Genomic DNA, 18,520 nt, shown 5'->3' on the forward strand with positions numbered 1-18,520 from the left:
AAGCTCGATAAGAATTGCAGAGTCACATTCCATTTCCTCTGCTGTCTTGGGGATTTTCAGTAAGCCTTAAACTCACATTACCCCATAGAATCTATCAGCCAGTGTTTCATTAGACAAAGGAGTATGAAGATGTAGACATTGTGTTTCATGATGGATGGGTGACTTATCAACTGGGGATTCCTGGGGTTTGGTTGGTAGAGTTAAACTCAACTAGTGTATCTAAAAGTATAGCCTGGCTTGTTTTCTGAAATGTTTTCTGGAGCCAATTGTGACTGAGGAGAAATATTTTAAATGTCTCATTTTACCCACGATTTTAGGTAGTAATAGACCATTATATACATAACTGACAGTGTCCAATAAGGCAACAGGTTGAAAGTGTACCTCTGTGCTTATCCTACTCTGACAGTTTTGTGAGGAAGAAAGTGATCTAGTCCTGACCAACCTGTCATTCTGTATTTTCTGTGAGTTTTTGCAGCCATTGATTGAATGATGATCCTACTTTTATTGAAAATTAGTGTGTGTCATCATGCCTCTCCAACTGCAGAATGATAGTTGGCACTGAAACTGAATCAGTAGAATTGGATCGAATTATAAAACGAACGACAGCTCGTATTTTCTTGCGCTAAATAAGTTTTATGGAGGTTGTACGTGTCATTTCTGTAGGAGATCGAGTTACGATTTTTATGTGTTATGTTATGATAAATCACTATAGTAAAATGCAATGAAGCAGACCATTGAATGTAATGAAACTGATATCTGAGAAGTAAAAGTCAATCATGGTTTCTGTTTTGTCATTTATCTAGTTTCTGGATGAGAATGGGGACAGCTAGGTTGTTGTGAAAAATGTGGAAATGTAATGGTCTTGTTTCTGGCAAAGTTTCTCCCAGAACTTTTTCTTTTCTTCTTTGCCAAAGTGACAAAGAGCACAGATAAAAAGAGAAGAACTATGCCGGGCTTGATAAATGTAGAGAAACGGAGTGCTCTGCCACTCAGCGTCTCCGAAATTACATCCTGTGTCAGAGGATACACCCTAGCAATGACAGCCTCCATGACGTACAACAACTTCGAGGACCGCCCTATTGAAGGTAAAAAATCCCGCACCTTTGTTGATTCAATGCTGTGCACATCAAGAAATAGTACAACAACTGATTCATCAAAGAGACAAAACATCGTTAGTGAGGAACACATTATGCAAATGACTTTGCACATTATGCAAAAGTCAAACACCATGTCCTTCATTAGCAAGTAACTTTAAAGTTTAAAGAACATTCACTTGTGACCAGGATGTCGTTCGTGGCCCCCTTAACCTGAATATTATTGGGAATTCTTGTGTATACATAAATCACTCAATATCATATAAAAGCCATATATGCTAGAACACCAACAGTGCATAGTGAATCCTAGAGTGATCGAAGAGGTAAATGTCAGATAGCAGGCAATCGTTTCACAGGTAGATTCGGGGTGCATTTAATTTCCTCTCCATGTCCACCTGACACCTCGGTGTGAAAGTGATTACCCTATGTGTGCTGTACATGATTTGTACCTGCCAAACAATGGCAGCAATAACATGCTGTCATCATATTAAACCATAATTTTCGAAATTATAATATTGTCTTTTTTATAGAAGCTTAAGAGGTACCCCTACATGGAACAGGTTTTTACAAAAATAAAAAATGAAAACGCAAACAAATAAACAAGAATTAAAAAGCATATTCCCATCAAGAAAGATGGAGTATAAGGTTTTGAAGTGTACTGCAGCAATGTGTGTAAATATCCCCCAGAATGTGATAAAAACCTGTTACTTTGATGCTTTCTGAAGAGATCTTTTTTCGGAAAGTTAATAAAATCATTTCAACAGCAAAGTGCCCCCAGGAATCTCATCCATCTGTGACTTCACTGAATGGTGTATTTCACTGAATGGTGTATGATGTAGGATCTTTGTATCATTAAGCTTATGGCCCAGTCTTTCCACAAATAAAATATAAACATAAATATGATGTATTTTGTTGAAGGGAAATAAAAATCAATGCTTGAACAGTGAAACCAAGGGGTTTTCAGACCTTTTCTAAAATAAATGGGGCATACAGTAGGAGTGATTTATCTCTTATTCCCACTCAGTAGACTGGACAAAGGGAAATATGGGCGAAACTAGTCAGGTTCCTATACAAAGGAGACAATGGTGAAATCACCCTGGAGTTATAGGAGCATAGTAAGTGTGTCCCTACCAACCCTCTCAAATGTTAATGCTGTCGAAAAGTTAAATTGTAGCTTATTCTTGTGCTAGATTTGTAAACTCCCTCTTCTAGCCTGTCCCGAGATTCAAGGTTCAAGATTTTTACTGGCCATTTGAAACGGCTGCACTGGAATGTTTGCTTGTTAATATACACTAGCAGTTAAGGGATTTGCACACCACAGGTTTTTACCACTTTTCAATTTATTTCATAAACTTGCAGATTTTTTATTCTTGTTAAGCATTGGAAAGTTGAGTGAACAGCTATAAATGAAAATATAAGTCAAATAAAACAAGTTTCCTTTGTAACATGGAAAGTGTATGTAACAGCGCATGTCTGACATCCTTGTGTGGTGAAGGCATAGTCAAATCCTTCAAGTTTAGTTAATCCTGTGAAACAGAGCATTTTTTTAATGTCCCTTTTACAAAGAATGCCTTGAACTTTCTCTGCTGTTATGACTGCTGGAGAAGGTTACTTCGATGAATAAAAGATATGACATTTTCTCGCCAATAAAGGTACTCAAATGATGAAGGGAACATACTGTAAATTTATTTGTTAGCAAAGAATATTGAGTGTATTTTTAGTAAATGTTTAATGAGCAACATGCAAATGTAGAAAATCTCAGTGTGTACAAAAGCTTTTGGCTGGTAGTGTGCACTCAATTACAAAAAGACGAAATGTTTATTATGCATTATGATTGCCTAATGAATATCTCATCTATAGTACAATGCACTATAGATACCTTTATAATGCAGTACAAAGCATTCTTAATGCTAATACCGACCATTATAACGCATTATAAAGGGATCTATAGTGCATGAGAGATGAGAGCTTCATAAAGCATTATGTCTATCATGTGTTATGCCTTTTGATAAATACATTTGGATAAATATAATGCTTTATGAATGCATTATTATTTGTTATGAATTTTATAAATGACTAAAAACATGGCCTTAAGTAAAGTGTTACTGAATGTTGAGTTATCTTTCATTTCAGGCATCTTCATCTACCCTTTGGATGAATGTTCAACAGTAGTAGGATTCGAGGCCATGATCTCTGACCAGATCATAACATTGCAGATCAAGGACAAGACCAAAATTGATGACTGTTACTTTGATTGCTGTTCGACCGCTAATGAAGCTTTTCTGAGTGGCGCTGGTAAGGACATAACGGGATGTTTTAATTGAAAAAAAAAACAACTTAATTAAGTTTGAAAAAAACAAGAGTCAATGAAGAAATGTGATTCCTCGTTGATTTTTGACAGACTGGTCATTTGAGTGGCCTTGAAGTTCACATGGCAAACAATTACTGTACGTGAAATGCATCATTGTACTATACAGGAATGCTGTAATAAAAGATATTATGGGAATGTTATAAGAATTCCGAGCCAGGAGCCAAAAGAGTCCTCTAATAATTCAATTAACTCCTATTTTTATTTTTTTCTTATGAAGTCAGGACTTATTGCTCATGTGATCAGATCAATTCAGCACAACATAGGCTTGGACTTAGCGTTACTAGCATAGTGACAAATCTACTTAGCTAGCTGGGCTCCTGGCTGATTTTTTACAGTGGGCACAAGAACAAAGGTCACTGCAGTAACTATCAGACATAAATCATGTATCCACTGCAGTTTCTTTCCAAAGCTCCATCTAATTGCGTCAGAGTTTGGCAATGCAATCATGCTTAATCCTTTGCCGCAATAAATAAAATGATTGGCAAAAATGATAAGTTTGATCAATGGCTTCGTTAGGATGGCATTTATTTGAAAGTAATCCGGTCATCCGGCAAAGTGATTGTCATGCTGATTCATGTTCCACCAATGCTGTATAACTATCTGAAACAGAGACTGGCAATGTCTGCCAATACTATGCGTCCATGTAGACTGCAAACATGATGTATTTTTTTTTCGCCTATTCAAGAATTCATGGTTTAATGATTAAATATATATTAAGCAAAAAAAAAAAAATACTGTGTAGCTCAATGGGTTTTAAACCCTGTGGTCATAAAAGTAAATATTAATGCTACTGGCAGCTGAGAGGGAGCAAAAACATGGACTGTCTGGGGGTTCCAGAGGACCGGGTTAGGAAACACTGTTAGGTTAAAGTGTATGCATTTGGCTCTACTTGTCTTCAATGTAATGGGTTGCCTTGCAGGCAGAATTGTGCTGGATGAGGACCTGGAGCGGACAGTTCTGGTGGTCAACCTGGGCATCATCCCTCCCTTAGAGACTGTCAATGTGCTGGTCAGCACGTCCTCTGAGCTGCCCACTCTCCCCAATGGAGCCATCAGGGTCACCTCCCCACCTGCGTGTACTCCCAAGGTCCAGAAGTCTGTCAGTGAGGATCACTGCTTCAGCCCAAGCCTAGCTAGAACGTAAGGCGGTTTTTGTGGTGTATTAAACTGAGGTCTGAAAATCATGTCATCAATCATTACTACAGTTATTGATCTCAGCAACCCAAAAGCAGTAGTTTTAAAATTCAGAAAACCAGACCAGCTACAGCTAATGTTGTAGTTTTTGTCCACTTTAGTCAAAATAATCAAAAACTTCATTTAGTACCTCAGAGGTTTGAATGTCTCCATGCTTACTTGTTGGTAGGCATGGAGATGTTGAAAGTAGCTTAGTACAGACAGGGGTGTTGTTAGAGATTTTGGGCCCCGTGAAGGTATATGATTTTGGGCCCCAACCTAGACCAAGTATATTATGTTCCAGATTTTTTTAGGATCCCTGTTGCTCAGAGGCCTTTGGAATCGTCTTATCTGCCCTCCTTCACCCACTTGCTGCCACTGAGGGCTGCATAGTACATAAATATGAAAGATGCTTTTGAAAATAATGACTGTGAATTGCATTTTCACTGAAAATCATTAGTTGAGGGAGATTTCTATCTGCCTGGTGCGGCAATATAGGTAAAACAGTGAGACGAAAAGCAATGAGGGCTGGATGAAAGGACAACAGTGAAACAGATGAGCTGATTCATTAGAATAAAAAGGGAAATCAAATGCAAGGATCAATGGCTTCTGACAACAGATCTGGCTTTGCGCCAAGAAGGGACAGGCACCACTGCACCCTCAGCCCACATGACCAGACCCTGGCAAGCAGCCACCTCTGCCTGGCCTGGCTACTGGAGGAGGAGCAGCTCAATTCCATCGACTATGAGTTCAACTTTCGGCTGGAGATCCGGGGCCCTTGCCTGCTCGCTGGTCAGTGCCATTAGCCATTTCTCCTCTGGTGGATTTTAAGATCTTTCATTTGGAATTGCATTTCCTCTTGAGATTTGCAAAGAAGGTCATAGCAAAAAGAATGTTACAGCCTTCCTGTGTTTTAATTGACTGCATGCTGCGTATTCTGAATAAGGCAGAGATTTGTTCTAAGTGCTAATCACTTAATGTAAGTCTGCCACCATTAAGTACTTTATCACACATCAGGAGGGCAGGGGATAACTTGAGATCTAAAATGGGTCATGGATCTGGCTTTTCCTACACTTTGCTTTTCACCATTATTTTTTTTTATCAGTGACAAAGGCCTCTGAAGGTGACTGACATGCAAACTCATTGACAGGTGTCGAAAGCCCAACTCATGCCATCCGGGCGGATGCAGAAGCTTCAGCCCGCTCTGCCACTAATGTCGTTGTGACTTTGGCTGACAAGTACACTTACGACTACCCTGTGGAGATCATCATCTACTTAAGTGGTGCGTATTTCCCAAGTTGCCTCAAAGCCATAGTCTATGGCTAATATAGAACCAACCGGATGCACAAGTAGGCACTTTGAATGCAGAGGTGGTGCCGTGGTTAGCACTGTTTTCAAACACCTCTGGGACCTGAGTTTGAGTTTCTGTCATGGCTCTATGTGTAGAGTTTGCATGTCCTCTCTATGTTCTTGTGGAGTTGCATCTGGGTATTCCAGTTTCCCCTCATAGTCCAGAAACATTCTGAAGTTAATTGGAATCACAAAATTGCCTACAAAATTGATGCCCTATCCCAGGTTGTTCCTTGCCTTGTGCCCATAGGCTCTGGATCTTCATTGATCCTAAATAGGGCGAGTAGTTACAGAAGATGGATGTATGGTGTTTACTTCAGGTATTCACTAGAAAGTTTCACCTTATCTTTGCTTGGAAATGTGCTGGTTAAATCCACAAACAAATGAAAAAATTGATCCTACTGCCTTTAATTTATTTTTGTGGTCTCCCAAATGTAGATTTATGAAATGTTCTGGAGCTGCTCCCTGTTATCACTGCTCACTTACTGCCACCCACCCCTTCTCCACCCCCTCTTCTTTCTCTGCTGTTGCCTCAAGTGTTGAGTCCTTAGAGGACTGTGTGAGCCCAAAATGGCCCTCTTCACCTCCCATGTTGTCTGTGCCTGAAGGTGGGCATGTGGTCAGAAAAAAAATCAATCCCACATTGGCAGCAATCCAGTCAGTGGCCCATGTAGCGCCATCCGAAAATGGCACAGGCCCCCACAGGCACACGGCATGACCAGAGGGATTGTGGTTAATTGGGCTTGAAGCCCATCAGGAGTACATACACTGTAGTTGAGACTGCGGCTGACATAAAACCATTGATTCTATGAAAATTTAACACGGCTGGATTAAAAACTTTGTGAATAACACGAAGTTTTTTTTTGTTCTGTTAAGCAAGGCAAAACAAGCAGACTGTCCTGTGGAACACTTAGCTACCTTTTGTTGTGCTATAAATGCAAAAATAAAAATGACTACTGAATGTGACTAAGAAATAACAAAAATTATTAGTACATTTTTAATACAAACATAATAAATGCACAAATGGCAAAATTATGGAATATGAGCGTTAACGGTTGAATCAATGAATGGACAGTGAATAAAAGAATAATAAAAATGAAGTAGTTTGATGGTACTACTCCAGTTTATGATATTACTGTACCTTGTCATAATACAGCTTAGACTACTAATCGCGCCTATTTTATGTTTCCAGAGCCACACGTGCCGCATGTTCTGATTGAAGACGGCGACATGATGCTTGAGGAATATGACGAGCACCTAAAAGGCAGAAGTGACTTCATCAAAGGCACCAAGAAGGACTCCAGCAATGAGAAGAAAGTGGGTCCCAGCTCTGTTTAGTTTAATCAGAGGTGGAAAGTTCAGGTTCAGAAAGTACAAGTCCAGGCCAGGATTTTGTTTCCACCCACCAGTTGAGCATAAAGAGTCACTGTCATAGAGTACTCAACCTGGTTGAAACAAACCCTTGGTCTGGATTTGTACTTTCTTGACGTGGGCCCGTATTCACAAAGCATCTTAAGACTAAAAGAAGCTCCTAACTTGCCGATTTAAAAGAAACTCCTAAAAATAATGGACATGTCAGTCCTAAATGTAGGGCTCCTAATTTTTTTGACTAAAAGTAATTCAGTAAAGCCCCTTAGCGCTACAAGTAGCACCCAAGTCTGGGAGAACTAAAAAGTAGTCAAGAAGACTCCTAAGTCATTAAGACCAATTCAGAAATAGTCGCAAAATGGCTGCTGTCAAGCCATGTCGTAATGTCATGGAGACATTAAACGAACGCTGAATAACTTAAAGGATACCACCTCATTCGGGGGTATAATGACTGCTGTGGAAATGGTGAGGGATGCAGTAACATCCCCAACAAACCATCATACGTACAGTGGAAACTGCTTATAGTGATCATTATAACCAATTTTTTTTTCTTTTTTTTTATGTCTCAGGCAGATTTCCATCTAATTGACATTTTTATATTTATTACATGGATATAAATAAAACGGTCAGTGTCGCTATGTACTGAATTTCATTGACTCATTAAAAATACAATAAAGCTGTTTCAAATGCTTTTAAAATTACTGAACTGTGTATAATTCAAGTACGGTATAAAAAAATAAAATGATGTTAGTTTCGGTGTGCACAACTTTCACGTACGCACGACTTGTGATAAAAAATTTTTGTGCAGGTCCCTTTGGGGGCTCCTCATTCAGAGGCTCTGTATATAGAAGTACTCTTCATGGCTTGATAAACTGCTTTGTGAATACGGCCCATGAACTTTTTGTCTAATTATATATTTCCAATTTCAGCGTTATTTTCAAAAAGCCTTGTTTTGAAATTGGACAAAAACTAAAATTAATTTAAAAAAACTAATAATGAAATTACAACGTTCAAACTGGAACTGATACTGTAACCAACAGGAAATTCATTGTTTATCAATCGCATGGGCGATACCTATAATTATCTAAACGTATCATCTGCCATTTTTTAATCATGATATAGACAGTTTAGTTCATTACCTCACACTATTTTAAGAACATAATTCCTTTGAGATGCATAACTTTTTTACGGCCAAATACGTCCAATCAGGAAGTGAGAGAACTTCCTGCTAACAGTAAGTAATGTTTCTATGGAAACCATAAAAAAATTGATTTTCAAAACAGCTTGTTACTTTAACACAGACAAATAAAAACTCTTTCTTTTCTCTTCAATCCTGAGATAAATAAAAAATATATGGTAATTTTATTTGATATCATTTTTATTATATATCATTTTATCATGATACAGTACACCTTGAGGCAACAAATCAGAGTTTACCACGGTCTCTCCTCTTCCCTTGTGGCTGAATTTATGGCAGGTGGATATTCTCCGCAAACGACTCCATAAAGATATCCTCCACAACCCAGTGGTCATGCTCAACTTTTGCCCCGACCTCACGAATGTGACCTCTGATTTGAGGAGGGTACAGGGGGAGTTCATCTTCCTGATTGACCGCAGCGGCAGCATGAGTGGGATAAATATCAGCCGTGTGAGGGTAAGGATGTGAGGATTATGACTGTGATTTTTTTATGCTTGTTGGAGATTTTTCAAGCCTATTGGAGAGGCAGCGTAAGTTCAAGTCGAGGTTGTTACAGTCGTATGCCATCAACATGAATAATGACTATAGTTGAATCTCCAGATTTGGAGAGATGAAAATAAAGAAAATCCTATATATGGTCATAGTGGTGTTGTTTCCTGCTGACGCAAACTGAAGGCACTGAATATGAACTTATCTTAGTCAACCAATACACTTGCTTTTTTTCACTAGAGTTGTTCATGTTGCTAGTTTGCTCTTGGTGCATAAGCTGATGCTGATTATGCAAGGGCAGCCCCTCTCTGGCAGTGATGATAGCACATTCACACCATGAGACCTAGAAGCGGAGTCCAAATTTTCAATGCACATATGCTTAATGGCTTAGGGTGGCTAACAGTGGATTTCTCTGGTACAGGGATATCATTTAGAAATTTTGGCTTATATATGTTACATATAAATATTAATTCTTCTACCTCAAGGCATTAACAGATGAATGGTTACATGCTGATAAATTGTAAACCTCGGAATAAGAAGTGCAGATATTCTGGACACCTGAATTTTTGAGCGTTATTGTTAATGCTTTTCCATCCTGGCATCCAGTAATTATGATTGAATTGCACAACAAGGTGCCAAGTACTTTGGAGAAAGTACAATTCAATCTCCTTAAGAACCATGTGCATTTTGCAATGTGCTTACTGCCTTTCTCAGAACTCTTGGAGCACTGCCAGTGGGTGGTCTGCTTCATTCCAGAAACTCGTTTTTCATCAACAGTCAAATTAGATGCCCTTTGTCTTCTTGTTAAGAGGGGAATTATAAAACTGTAGCACAGGGATTCTCAACTTTTTGATCAAAGGGCCACATGACATTTTTGTTCAAAGACCATTTTCAATTACAAAATAGCATTTCGTGAACTTTCATTTTTGATTGATTTTTTTATCTTTAATTAACAATAACTTCCGAAATTAGACATCAATAAATAACGATAATTGGAACTTAACGTAAATACTGGTTTAACATTAGCAGCTTGTTTCCACTCTGTTATGGGGGGAATTAGGAAGAGTGAAGTGTGCGATTTTGGTGGATATACATTGTGTTTTTGTGCTTCAAACCATGTTAAGCTTTTTTTACGTTAACTGTGTTGATTCATGAGGTGCATTATCAATTAGGTTTGGATTAACTGGCGGTTACATTGACATCCAGACCACGGTCTGCATTTTGAGATCCCCTGCTCTAGAACTTAGAACGTAGTATATAATGAATATTTCTGAAGGAAATTTAAAGCGAAAAATGAAAATAAATAAATTCAGCCTATATAGTACTGTATACATTTCTATTCAGTCATCAGTGTGTTGCTGCATGGGACACGATTTATTCTCATAAATTCTTTTAACATTAAATAATGGATAATCGTTGTTGTATGTAGGTTATATATTGTTAAAAAAGGGTCAGAAGTTGTATACCCTTTAGTTATAAATGTAACTTATGAAAATGTCTCAGTGTGTAAGCATTAACAAGGTAAGAGTTGAAGATGATTTTTCACAACCTGGTAGATCTTCAGACAGATCTCCTATCAAGGGGCCAAGAGCAAAGAGCAAAACACAGACTTTCTACCATGTAGATCCAAATTAAGACAGCGATAGTCTACTTCCTGCTGGTGTCACCTTTTCCCAAAATGCCCACTGATGTGCAAAATGATGATTTAGAGTTACTCACTCCTGCATGACGGACAACTAGAGACTCGCTCATAATTGTAATTAACCTGTCTGGTGTGCAGTGGGGCCAAGACTCTCACTGTACTCATCTGTCGCTAATGGGCACTAAAGTAGCATGACCCGCGGGAGTCTGCCCACACCTCCTTCTGCAGCTTATCCGCCGCTGGAGAGACAGACTCCACTGATGGCTCCTTAGCATCAGTCATAATTATATTGGAGATTTCACAGACATAAAAACGTCTGGCACGATTGTGAGCAAGCACATTGCCTTTTGTGTGTGGCCCGTGTCCTTCGTCTTCCTTTAACCTTTTACTTGGAAGCCGGACTCAGGCTTTTGCGTTTGCGTAACGCTGTGCTCTTCCAGGACGCCATGGTGGTGGCATTGAAAAGCCTCGTTCCAGCCTGCTTGTTCAACATCGTAGGCTTTGGCTCTACATTCAAATCTCTGTTTCCATCTAGCCAAGTCTATGGTGAGGTAGGTAGCTGCACCCTGGCGTCCATCACTAACATCTGCATATCCCTGAGCTATAAATAAGCAAAGGACTCAGGGCATCTCGTTGCTAAAACGGCTGATTGCTAGTTCATCAGATTTCGCATGAACAATTTTAATTGCCCTAGACTTTTGTTTTTCTTTGAAAGGTATTACACACTTGATGCTAATCTCAGGCTTGGTCAAGTTTTCCTTTGCAGTAATAATACCATAAAAAAATTATAAAAATGTGAATCAAAATGTTCATTAAGATTAAAACAAGTTAAAATGAATAAGCATATTATGTATCATTATGTATTTAATTTTTTTATTTCTGTCAAATATTTTTATTATTTCAATTTTTTATATCAAATAATTAAATAATAAGATGATTCCCAAGATAGCTGTAGGCTTCTGCATACAGTCCAGTTTAGCAAATTCAGTAACTTGTAAAAGTATTCAGACCTTTGAAAAAGTTCTGTCATTTTGCTGAATTCTGAATTCTGACATGTAATTCTATGTTATTTTCCAAACACTAATGTATAGTATTATAATGTATTCTTAGGAAAAATAAGCAAACTGCTGTGGTTTGCACAGTGGCACAGCGGGAACAGTGTTTCCTCACACCTCCAAGGCTGGTGGAGGCCGTTTGTGTAAGAATTCAGTTCTTATTTTGAGGAAGTTCTACGTTTACACCGGTGAAAATAAGCTGCCATACAAAAGGTCCTGTGAATAATTACAACAACTGTTACACATTCTGGATGACCTCACGGTTATGGAATAATTATTCAGGTTGCGAATATGAAGGCTAGCTGTGAAGATTGAAGAACATACCAAAAAAAAGAGAGTAAAATAAAGTAAAAGAGATGCATAAAAACGGAAGGGTGCAAAACCTAGTGAATCCAAGTGTTTGAATGGCCCAGCGGGCACTGCTGGTTCAGTTAGCGGGAAGTGGAAGGCATGTGAAATCATCCAGATGCTACTTAGAAAAGGCTGTCCCTCAAAATTGAGTAGATGAGAAGGCGATGTGGATCAGTGGGGTTGGTGCCTGTGATTGGGAAGGTAGCTGGTTCAAATATTAAATGAAGGAATGATTGAATATGTATGCAAACAGCATATTTCAGTTTGTAGTGTTATCTTGTTTACCATAAGGCAATACCATATTAAATTTCAAGTTTCGATGCTTCAAAATAAAATATGATGTAGTAGGTCAACAGTCTCAATATTTCTGCAAGGCGCTGTACATTAATAACACATTCAAATTCTAATTTTTTTTTCTGCATAATGGTGCAGGAGACGCTTGCCGTTGCCTGTGAGTACATCAGGCAGATGCGGGCTGACATGGGAGGGACCAACATTCTGGCTCCTCTCAGCTGGATCCTGAGGCAGCCTCTGTACCGGGGTCACCCCCGTCTGCTGTTCCTGCTGACCGATGGCGCGGTCAGCAACACGGGGAATGTCATCGAGCTGCTCCGCAGCCATGCCCGATTCACCAGGTGTGCCACTGCTTCCTCGCCATCTGCCACGCGCTGATCTCCGCCGGAATCATGACACGCTGCTGTATTGACTCCGCTTCATGCTTTAATTTAATCCATACCTTTAACTGTTATGCACATTTCGTAAAAAAAAAATGCCTGTTCATCTGCATCAGTATGTCATTTAACCCGGATGCGCCGGGCTTCTTGTAAAGCACATTGTGCTTGTCACTCTGCAGCAGACATATGCCCCTCGAGGGGTGGCAGGAATAATAGGTAAAAGCTATTATGTGCGCCCAACATTTTTGAATAACAAAAGAAACACTCGGGTTAAGATGGGGAAGAGGATCAGGGTGACGCAGGGATTCAGCAGAGTAGTTTACTGTGAATAGGGGTGAATTCAACATATCTGGAAAAATGTTTAAAACCTCAATTGTTGCAATGCACTCCGACCAAAACACAGTCAGTGCGCTGACAGGTTCATGCAGTGTATGTGTGGTTATGTCTCAAATGGCAATAACATATAAAGCATCGTTTCAGTGGTGAGGAAAGTTGTTCATCTGAAGAAGGTGGTCTTCAGGGCAACACTTGCATGGGTCTTCTGAGACAAATGAAAGGTACCGGGCTACAGGGTCAACCAAGGAGGCTAAAGCTGATGCATGGGAGAAGTTCGGTGATACCTCACAGAAAGAATACTATTGGCACCAAAAAAGCTGTTTGATGCTTCTGGAAGGGGAGACAAGTTATGTTCCTCAGAAATTATGTACAGCTGAATGTATCTGGGGACATTATGATGTTGCTATGGTGAAGTTGTTATGGTGGTCAAAGGTTTCCGTAGTACAAAGGCTTTAAGGGTCATCCAGAGATAATGAGAGTGCTGGTTAAGGGTGACATGGTTGATGTGCCGTAGAAATATGGTGTGGAAGGTAAATGTACCTTTGGACTGATGAAGAAGATTGGCAATCCCTATTTTTAAAACATTCGTGTGTTACAACTATAGTAGTACCAAACTGCTCAAACTCCTTTGGAAAGCTAGATCTTCTCCCTCCAACAGTTTTGTGAGGGTTACATAAGAACATAAGAAATTTACAAACGAGAGGAGGCCATTCGGCCCATCAAGCTCGTTTGGGGAGAACTAAACTAATAGCTCAGAGTTGTTAAAATCTTATCTAGCTCTCATTTAAAGGAACCCAGGGTTTTAGCTTGCACTACACTAACAGGAAGACTACTCCAACGCTGTGTAAATAAGTGCTTCCTCAAATTAATTTTAAAATGATCAACCACTAATTTCCACTTATGGCCACGAGTTCTAGTATTTAAGCCAACATTTAAGTAGCCATTTGGCCAAAGAGCATCCAGGCCTGTTAGAATCTTATATACCTGGATCATGTCTCCACTTAGTCTCCTTTGCTTGAGGCTAAACAGATTCAGCTCAGCTAACCTCTCCTCATAAGACAGGGTTAGTGTGCCAACACAAACTACATGTGGTTTGTGGATGAGGCATATAACCATGTAGGGAGCTGCCCACTCACCCAATGATGGAATCTAATTGGACAGCCGAAGACTCCTTCCGAGAGGACCTGAAATGTTACTTACCCTTTAATGCAAAATCTAACAAAATCTGACACCAATTTAATTAAAGATTTATTTAAAAAAATATTTTAGTCATTACATTTCTCAGATTACTTCTGGGCTTTCCTTACTAATGCTTAACTTTCATTTGTTGCGGGTGGTCGAGTTACTACAGATTTGCTTTGGCCAATAAGGTGAAACAGAGATCTGCAACATAGGGCTCAGTTCAGAGGGTGAGAGATCACTACAACTAACACAATGAGCTTAGACAGTCTGTCGGGTCCAGCGATTTATATAATGCTTCAGAGGTTCAGATGGTATTTACTGTAATTCAGTGGTCAACTGCACTGAAGTTTTACGCAATACTTTTACATGATAATTTTACACGATAGCTGCCATAGCTCAGGCTTATAGGAGCTTTGCGGCCTGTGACCTTACAACCACATGCCCAGGCACATAGTAAAGGAGTACGGTGTTCTGGGAGAATGTGACTATGTGATATACAGTCCCTGTATGGATGTAGTAAGAGTCACGTCCTCGTCATTGGCACAACTTTGAAGTTATTTTGAGTATGTTTTGGCCACTGGCAAGCATGCATCTTGCTTCCACTCCTGCTTGTGATTTTCATGGATAGGGTATCATTGCTGTCAGGTGTCAGGGGCTAGAGGTGACATCCCTGCTGTTTGCGGATGATATTATTTCTTTGGAATCATCTGGCCAAGATCTCCAGCAGGCAGATGAGTGATCCGATGCTGAGCGTGAACTGGTGGGGATAAAAATCAGCTCTTTGGAAAAGAGTGGATTGTAGCTTTAGTGAAGGAGTTTAATGACCTCAGGAGCTTCTTCACATGGTAAGAGTGAATGTAGGATTGATAGATAAATCAGTTTGATGGCCACAGTTATTCAGGTAAAGATCAGGCCCATGGCTGTGAAATCCGTGCTGAAGACCCTCACCAGGAGAAGCAGCTTGATGATGATGTTGCAATATGGCACCAAGGGAAGCCTCCATGATTTTTTAGTCACTGCTATTTTGTTTATTAGTTATTTTTGTCAATTAACATTGCACATTGCTCGTCTTTTTGCCAGTGTTCATACTGCTACAAGAGAACAGCTCCTTTCAATTAGGCTCACTGTAGAATGATTTTTTTCTAAGCATCATTTTTCCAAATGTGTTACTGGAAAAACTGCCAACACACATTAAAACTTGTAAGCAGGACAAGAGTACTGTACAGCAGAGAAGGTGGGGGAAGCTTGCCAGCTCTCTTTGGAGGTTTGCAAGACGTGACTTGTGTGCATTGCTTTCCGGCTTGTTCCTCTCCGGTGTGTGATCACTCGGCCACAAATGGACATCTGCTTTCTGCTTCACGGAAACATGGCTACACACCTCTGTTCCAGATTTGCCAGTAGGAGCTCCATCTGCCAAGCTGCAGGACAAAAAGTGCCACAACAATTGTCAGGTCACCAGGTCACCCCTTGTTCCAGAAATTCACTTCTGGGAAACTCCCCCGGCTCTGAGAAACATAAAATCCTGGCACTTGATCAGCTGCATCCCCTCGTCTCATGTCTTAGCATGGCCTCCTCTCCTAGCCTCTATACACTTCTATCAGCCTCTGATGTGCAAAGTAAGAATTATAAAGTCTGAAGTGTACAATTTATGTATCATTTTCATTCCCGAAAAACCACCGTAAAGCTAAAATCCATTAACTGCATATTGTTTTAAATGGGAGATGCAAAAAGAACAAACAAAAGAAAATGACCCAAACAATTTTCCAAATATCAATGGTCTATGAAAACAATGGTCTATGAAAATAACCTTATGGTCCACATAAAAGTTGTCCCAAATGCATTAGGGGGTTGAGGTGTCCACCCAATTCGCTGCAACAAGCCCATTCTTAATTAATTTATGCCTTCTATGTGATAGTCTTATTTATAGAGAGAAACATCTCGTTGCAAACCACTCCATTCCTCTTCTTGTACCTACGTCACCCCTATCAGTCTTGTGTACCTGCATTTGATCTTTGTGTGCATTGCATGTTTCATGTTCTTACAAGACTCACTGTTACTGTTTGCGCACCACATGTTCTTCCTGTACAGCACCAAACAAAATAATGTAATAATGTACCTGTTGGACAAAGCTGATCCTTATGATGATTAATAATGAGAGTAGGGCTTAAGTGTATATATTGTTTGCCCTCACTGGACATGAACATGGCAGACTGGTGTGTCGAACAAGTTCTACATTGTGAAATATAATTGACAAACTGAGTTCTATGTTAGGAAAACTAATCCTAATTGAAGCTGCAGAAAGCTTGAAATAATGAAGACAATTCAAAAATTCAAAACACCAAAGAGCATTAAGCAATTTTTTTTTTGGTTTGATTGGTGAAATATTTCTCATGAGGTTCTTGTGGAACATCAACATTTGTATCTCTGTCACCCAAATAGGTGCTACACCTTTGGGATTGGTCAGAATGCATGCAGGAGGCTTGTGATTGGTCTGTCCACTGTATCCAGAGGAACTGCTGAGTTTCTGGCAGAGGGAGAGAGACTGCAGCCGAAGGTACTTCTTTTCACTGGCATATATTTACTCTGCTCTTGACAACCAGCAATTGTAACTGTCACAGGGAAGCAATTAAACATGGATACCAAATTATTACTTTGACCGTATTTTTAATAAATACATTTTATGTAGTGAATGGTAGATTATAAGAAATTACCTTTTATTATATCTGTTTTGGTTAACAAAATCATAGGAAACCACAGTATATTGTCAAAGCTTAATTTAAAAATGGGAACTGAAATATTCCATAGAAATTTAATTTTGAAAAATCATAGCATGGTGGGTTAGCATGTAGCACTGTTGCTTGGCCCCTCTGAGGCTGAGGATGTTAGTACTACTTCTATTCTGTGTATGTGCATGAGTTTAGATGTTTCATCCATGATGCACAAGTTTCTTCCCAGAGAAATTGCCCATAATTAATTGCCCTTAGTGTGTGATTTGTGTGCCCCCTGATGATTGGGGATCCTGCCCTGGGAGTGCTCCTGCTGTGTACCTCAGGCTCCAGGCCTTCAAAACTGCTTCTTGGGTTGTCGTAAGAAGCATTTCTGCTACTGTTGTAACAAACTGTAGTTTTTCTCGCCTGTCTGTTACCTTTATTGGGTTTCACTCCGTATTTTTTTTTTATCACGACACCATTCAGTGTAAACTCAAACGGCACAAAAAATCACAGTGATAAAAACTCATAAATGAGGCTTTCACTTTGTCTGCACATATTGTATATTTAGTTGCAGTCACATGATCTGCTGTTTCGAGGAGCAGGTTGTTTGCATTAGTAAGTAGATGCACCTACTAACCATTGAGCACATATAATGCCTGGTAATTAGTGTATAACTAAAACTATATAACAGTATTCCTCTCTTTGGGTAGATGGTGAGATCTTTGAAGAAATCCATGTCTCCAGTGCTCAGTGACATTTCCATCGACTGGCTGTTCCCTGAAACCAAAGAGGTTCTGCTGTCCCCTGTGGGCTCTACGTTCTTGTTTCCTGGCGACCACTTGATTGGCTACAGTGTCGTTTGTGACACAACACGTTACCATCCCAACCCAAAGTCTGTGAGTTGCTATTGTAGTGCTGTGTTGTGGCTTGTCAGTGACAGATTTTGTGTAATCTATTTGTAGGATTTTTAATCGAAGCATTAAACTAAATATCGTAAAACTTCAAGTGGATACAATAGTGCGTCTTTAAGTATTTTAAAAGTCTTTGATTTTAAGGTCTCAACATAATCAGCTAAAGCACAGAAACCTCCATAGATGCACACAAGCCAGGTTTCCATTTGTAAGCCAATAAAAGGAGGAAAGAGAGAAGATTGTTACTAGATTGCCCCTACTAGGCAAGAGACAGCTAATCATCAGGAGCGTTTTGACAGGACAAGAGGCGACGTTACAGCATGATGCGTTTGAACGAGTCAAACAGCTCGGTGTTCTACCACTCCCAAGAGGAGGAATCAGAGAAGACTGGCACAGACAGCCGGACATTGCTGCGAGAGGAGCCTGCCAGGTCCCCTAGCGACAGTTACCAGGAGATTGTGTCAGAGGGCAGCCCAGTTACCAAAGAGCAGGATTTGATTGGTATGCCTCACTCTTTCTGGGAAATGGCATGGACAATGCTTAGATTGGGAATTAATGTGTCCCGGGAATCACTTCCTTAGGAGGTTAGAAGTGGTACTTGCCCATTCTCTTCTGC

The 18,520-nt window shown here is 39.7% G+C and overlaps 1 protein-coding gene across 1 annotated transcript in view; it reads left to right on the forward strand.

The window, feature by feature from the left end:
* The window catches only part of vwa5b1 (von Willebrand factor A domain containing 5B1), a 37,863-nt gene that overhangs the window by 3,548 nt on the left and 15,795 nt on the right, over positions 1–18,520 (forward strand). Inside the window, exons 3-14 of the mRNA XM_049017021.1 lie at positions 915–1,085; positions 3,228–3,389; positions 4,385–4,604; positions 5,257–5,429; positions 5,788–5,919; positions 7,180–7,304; positions 8,833–9,009; positions 11,125–11,235; positions 12,523–12,725; positions 16,722–16,836; positions 17,704–17,889; positions 18,204–18,405. Of these exons, the coding sequence (XP_048872978.1) occupies positions 947–1,085; positions 3,228–3,389; positions 4,385–4,604; positions 5,257–5,429; positions 5,788–5,919; positions 7,180–7,304; positions 8,833–9,009; positions 11,125–11,235; positions 12,523–12,725; positions 16,722–16,836; positions 17,704–17,889; positions 18,204–18,405 (1,945 nt within the window). The 5' untranslated portion in view covers positions 915–946. The remainder of the gene's footprint in view (positions 1–914; positions 1,086–3,227; positions 3,390–4,384; positions 4,605–5,256; positions 5,430–5,787; positions 5,920–7,179; positions 7,305–8,832; positions 9,010–11,124; positions 11,236–12,522; positions 12,726–16,721; positions 16,837–17,703; positions 17,890–18,203; positions 18,406–18,520) is intronic.

Source organism: Brienomyrus brachyistius, chromosome 6 (assembly GCF_023856365.1).
Source record: "Brienomyrus brachyistius isolate T26 chromosome 6, BBRACH_0.4, whole genome shotgun sequence".
Taxonomy (NCBI): domain Eukaryota; kingdom Metazoa; phylum Chordata; class Actinopteri; order Osteoglossiformes; family Mormyridae; genus Brienomyrus; species Brienomyrus brachyistius.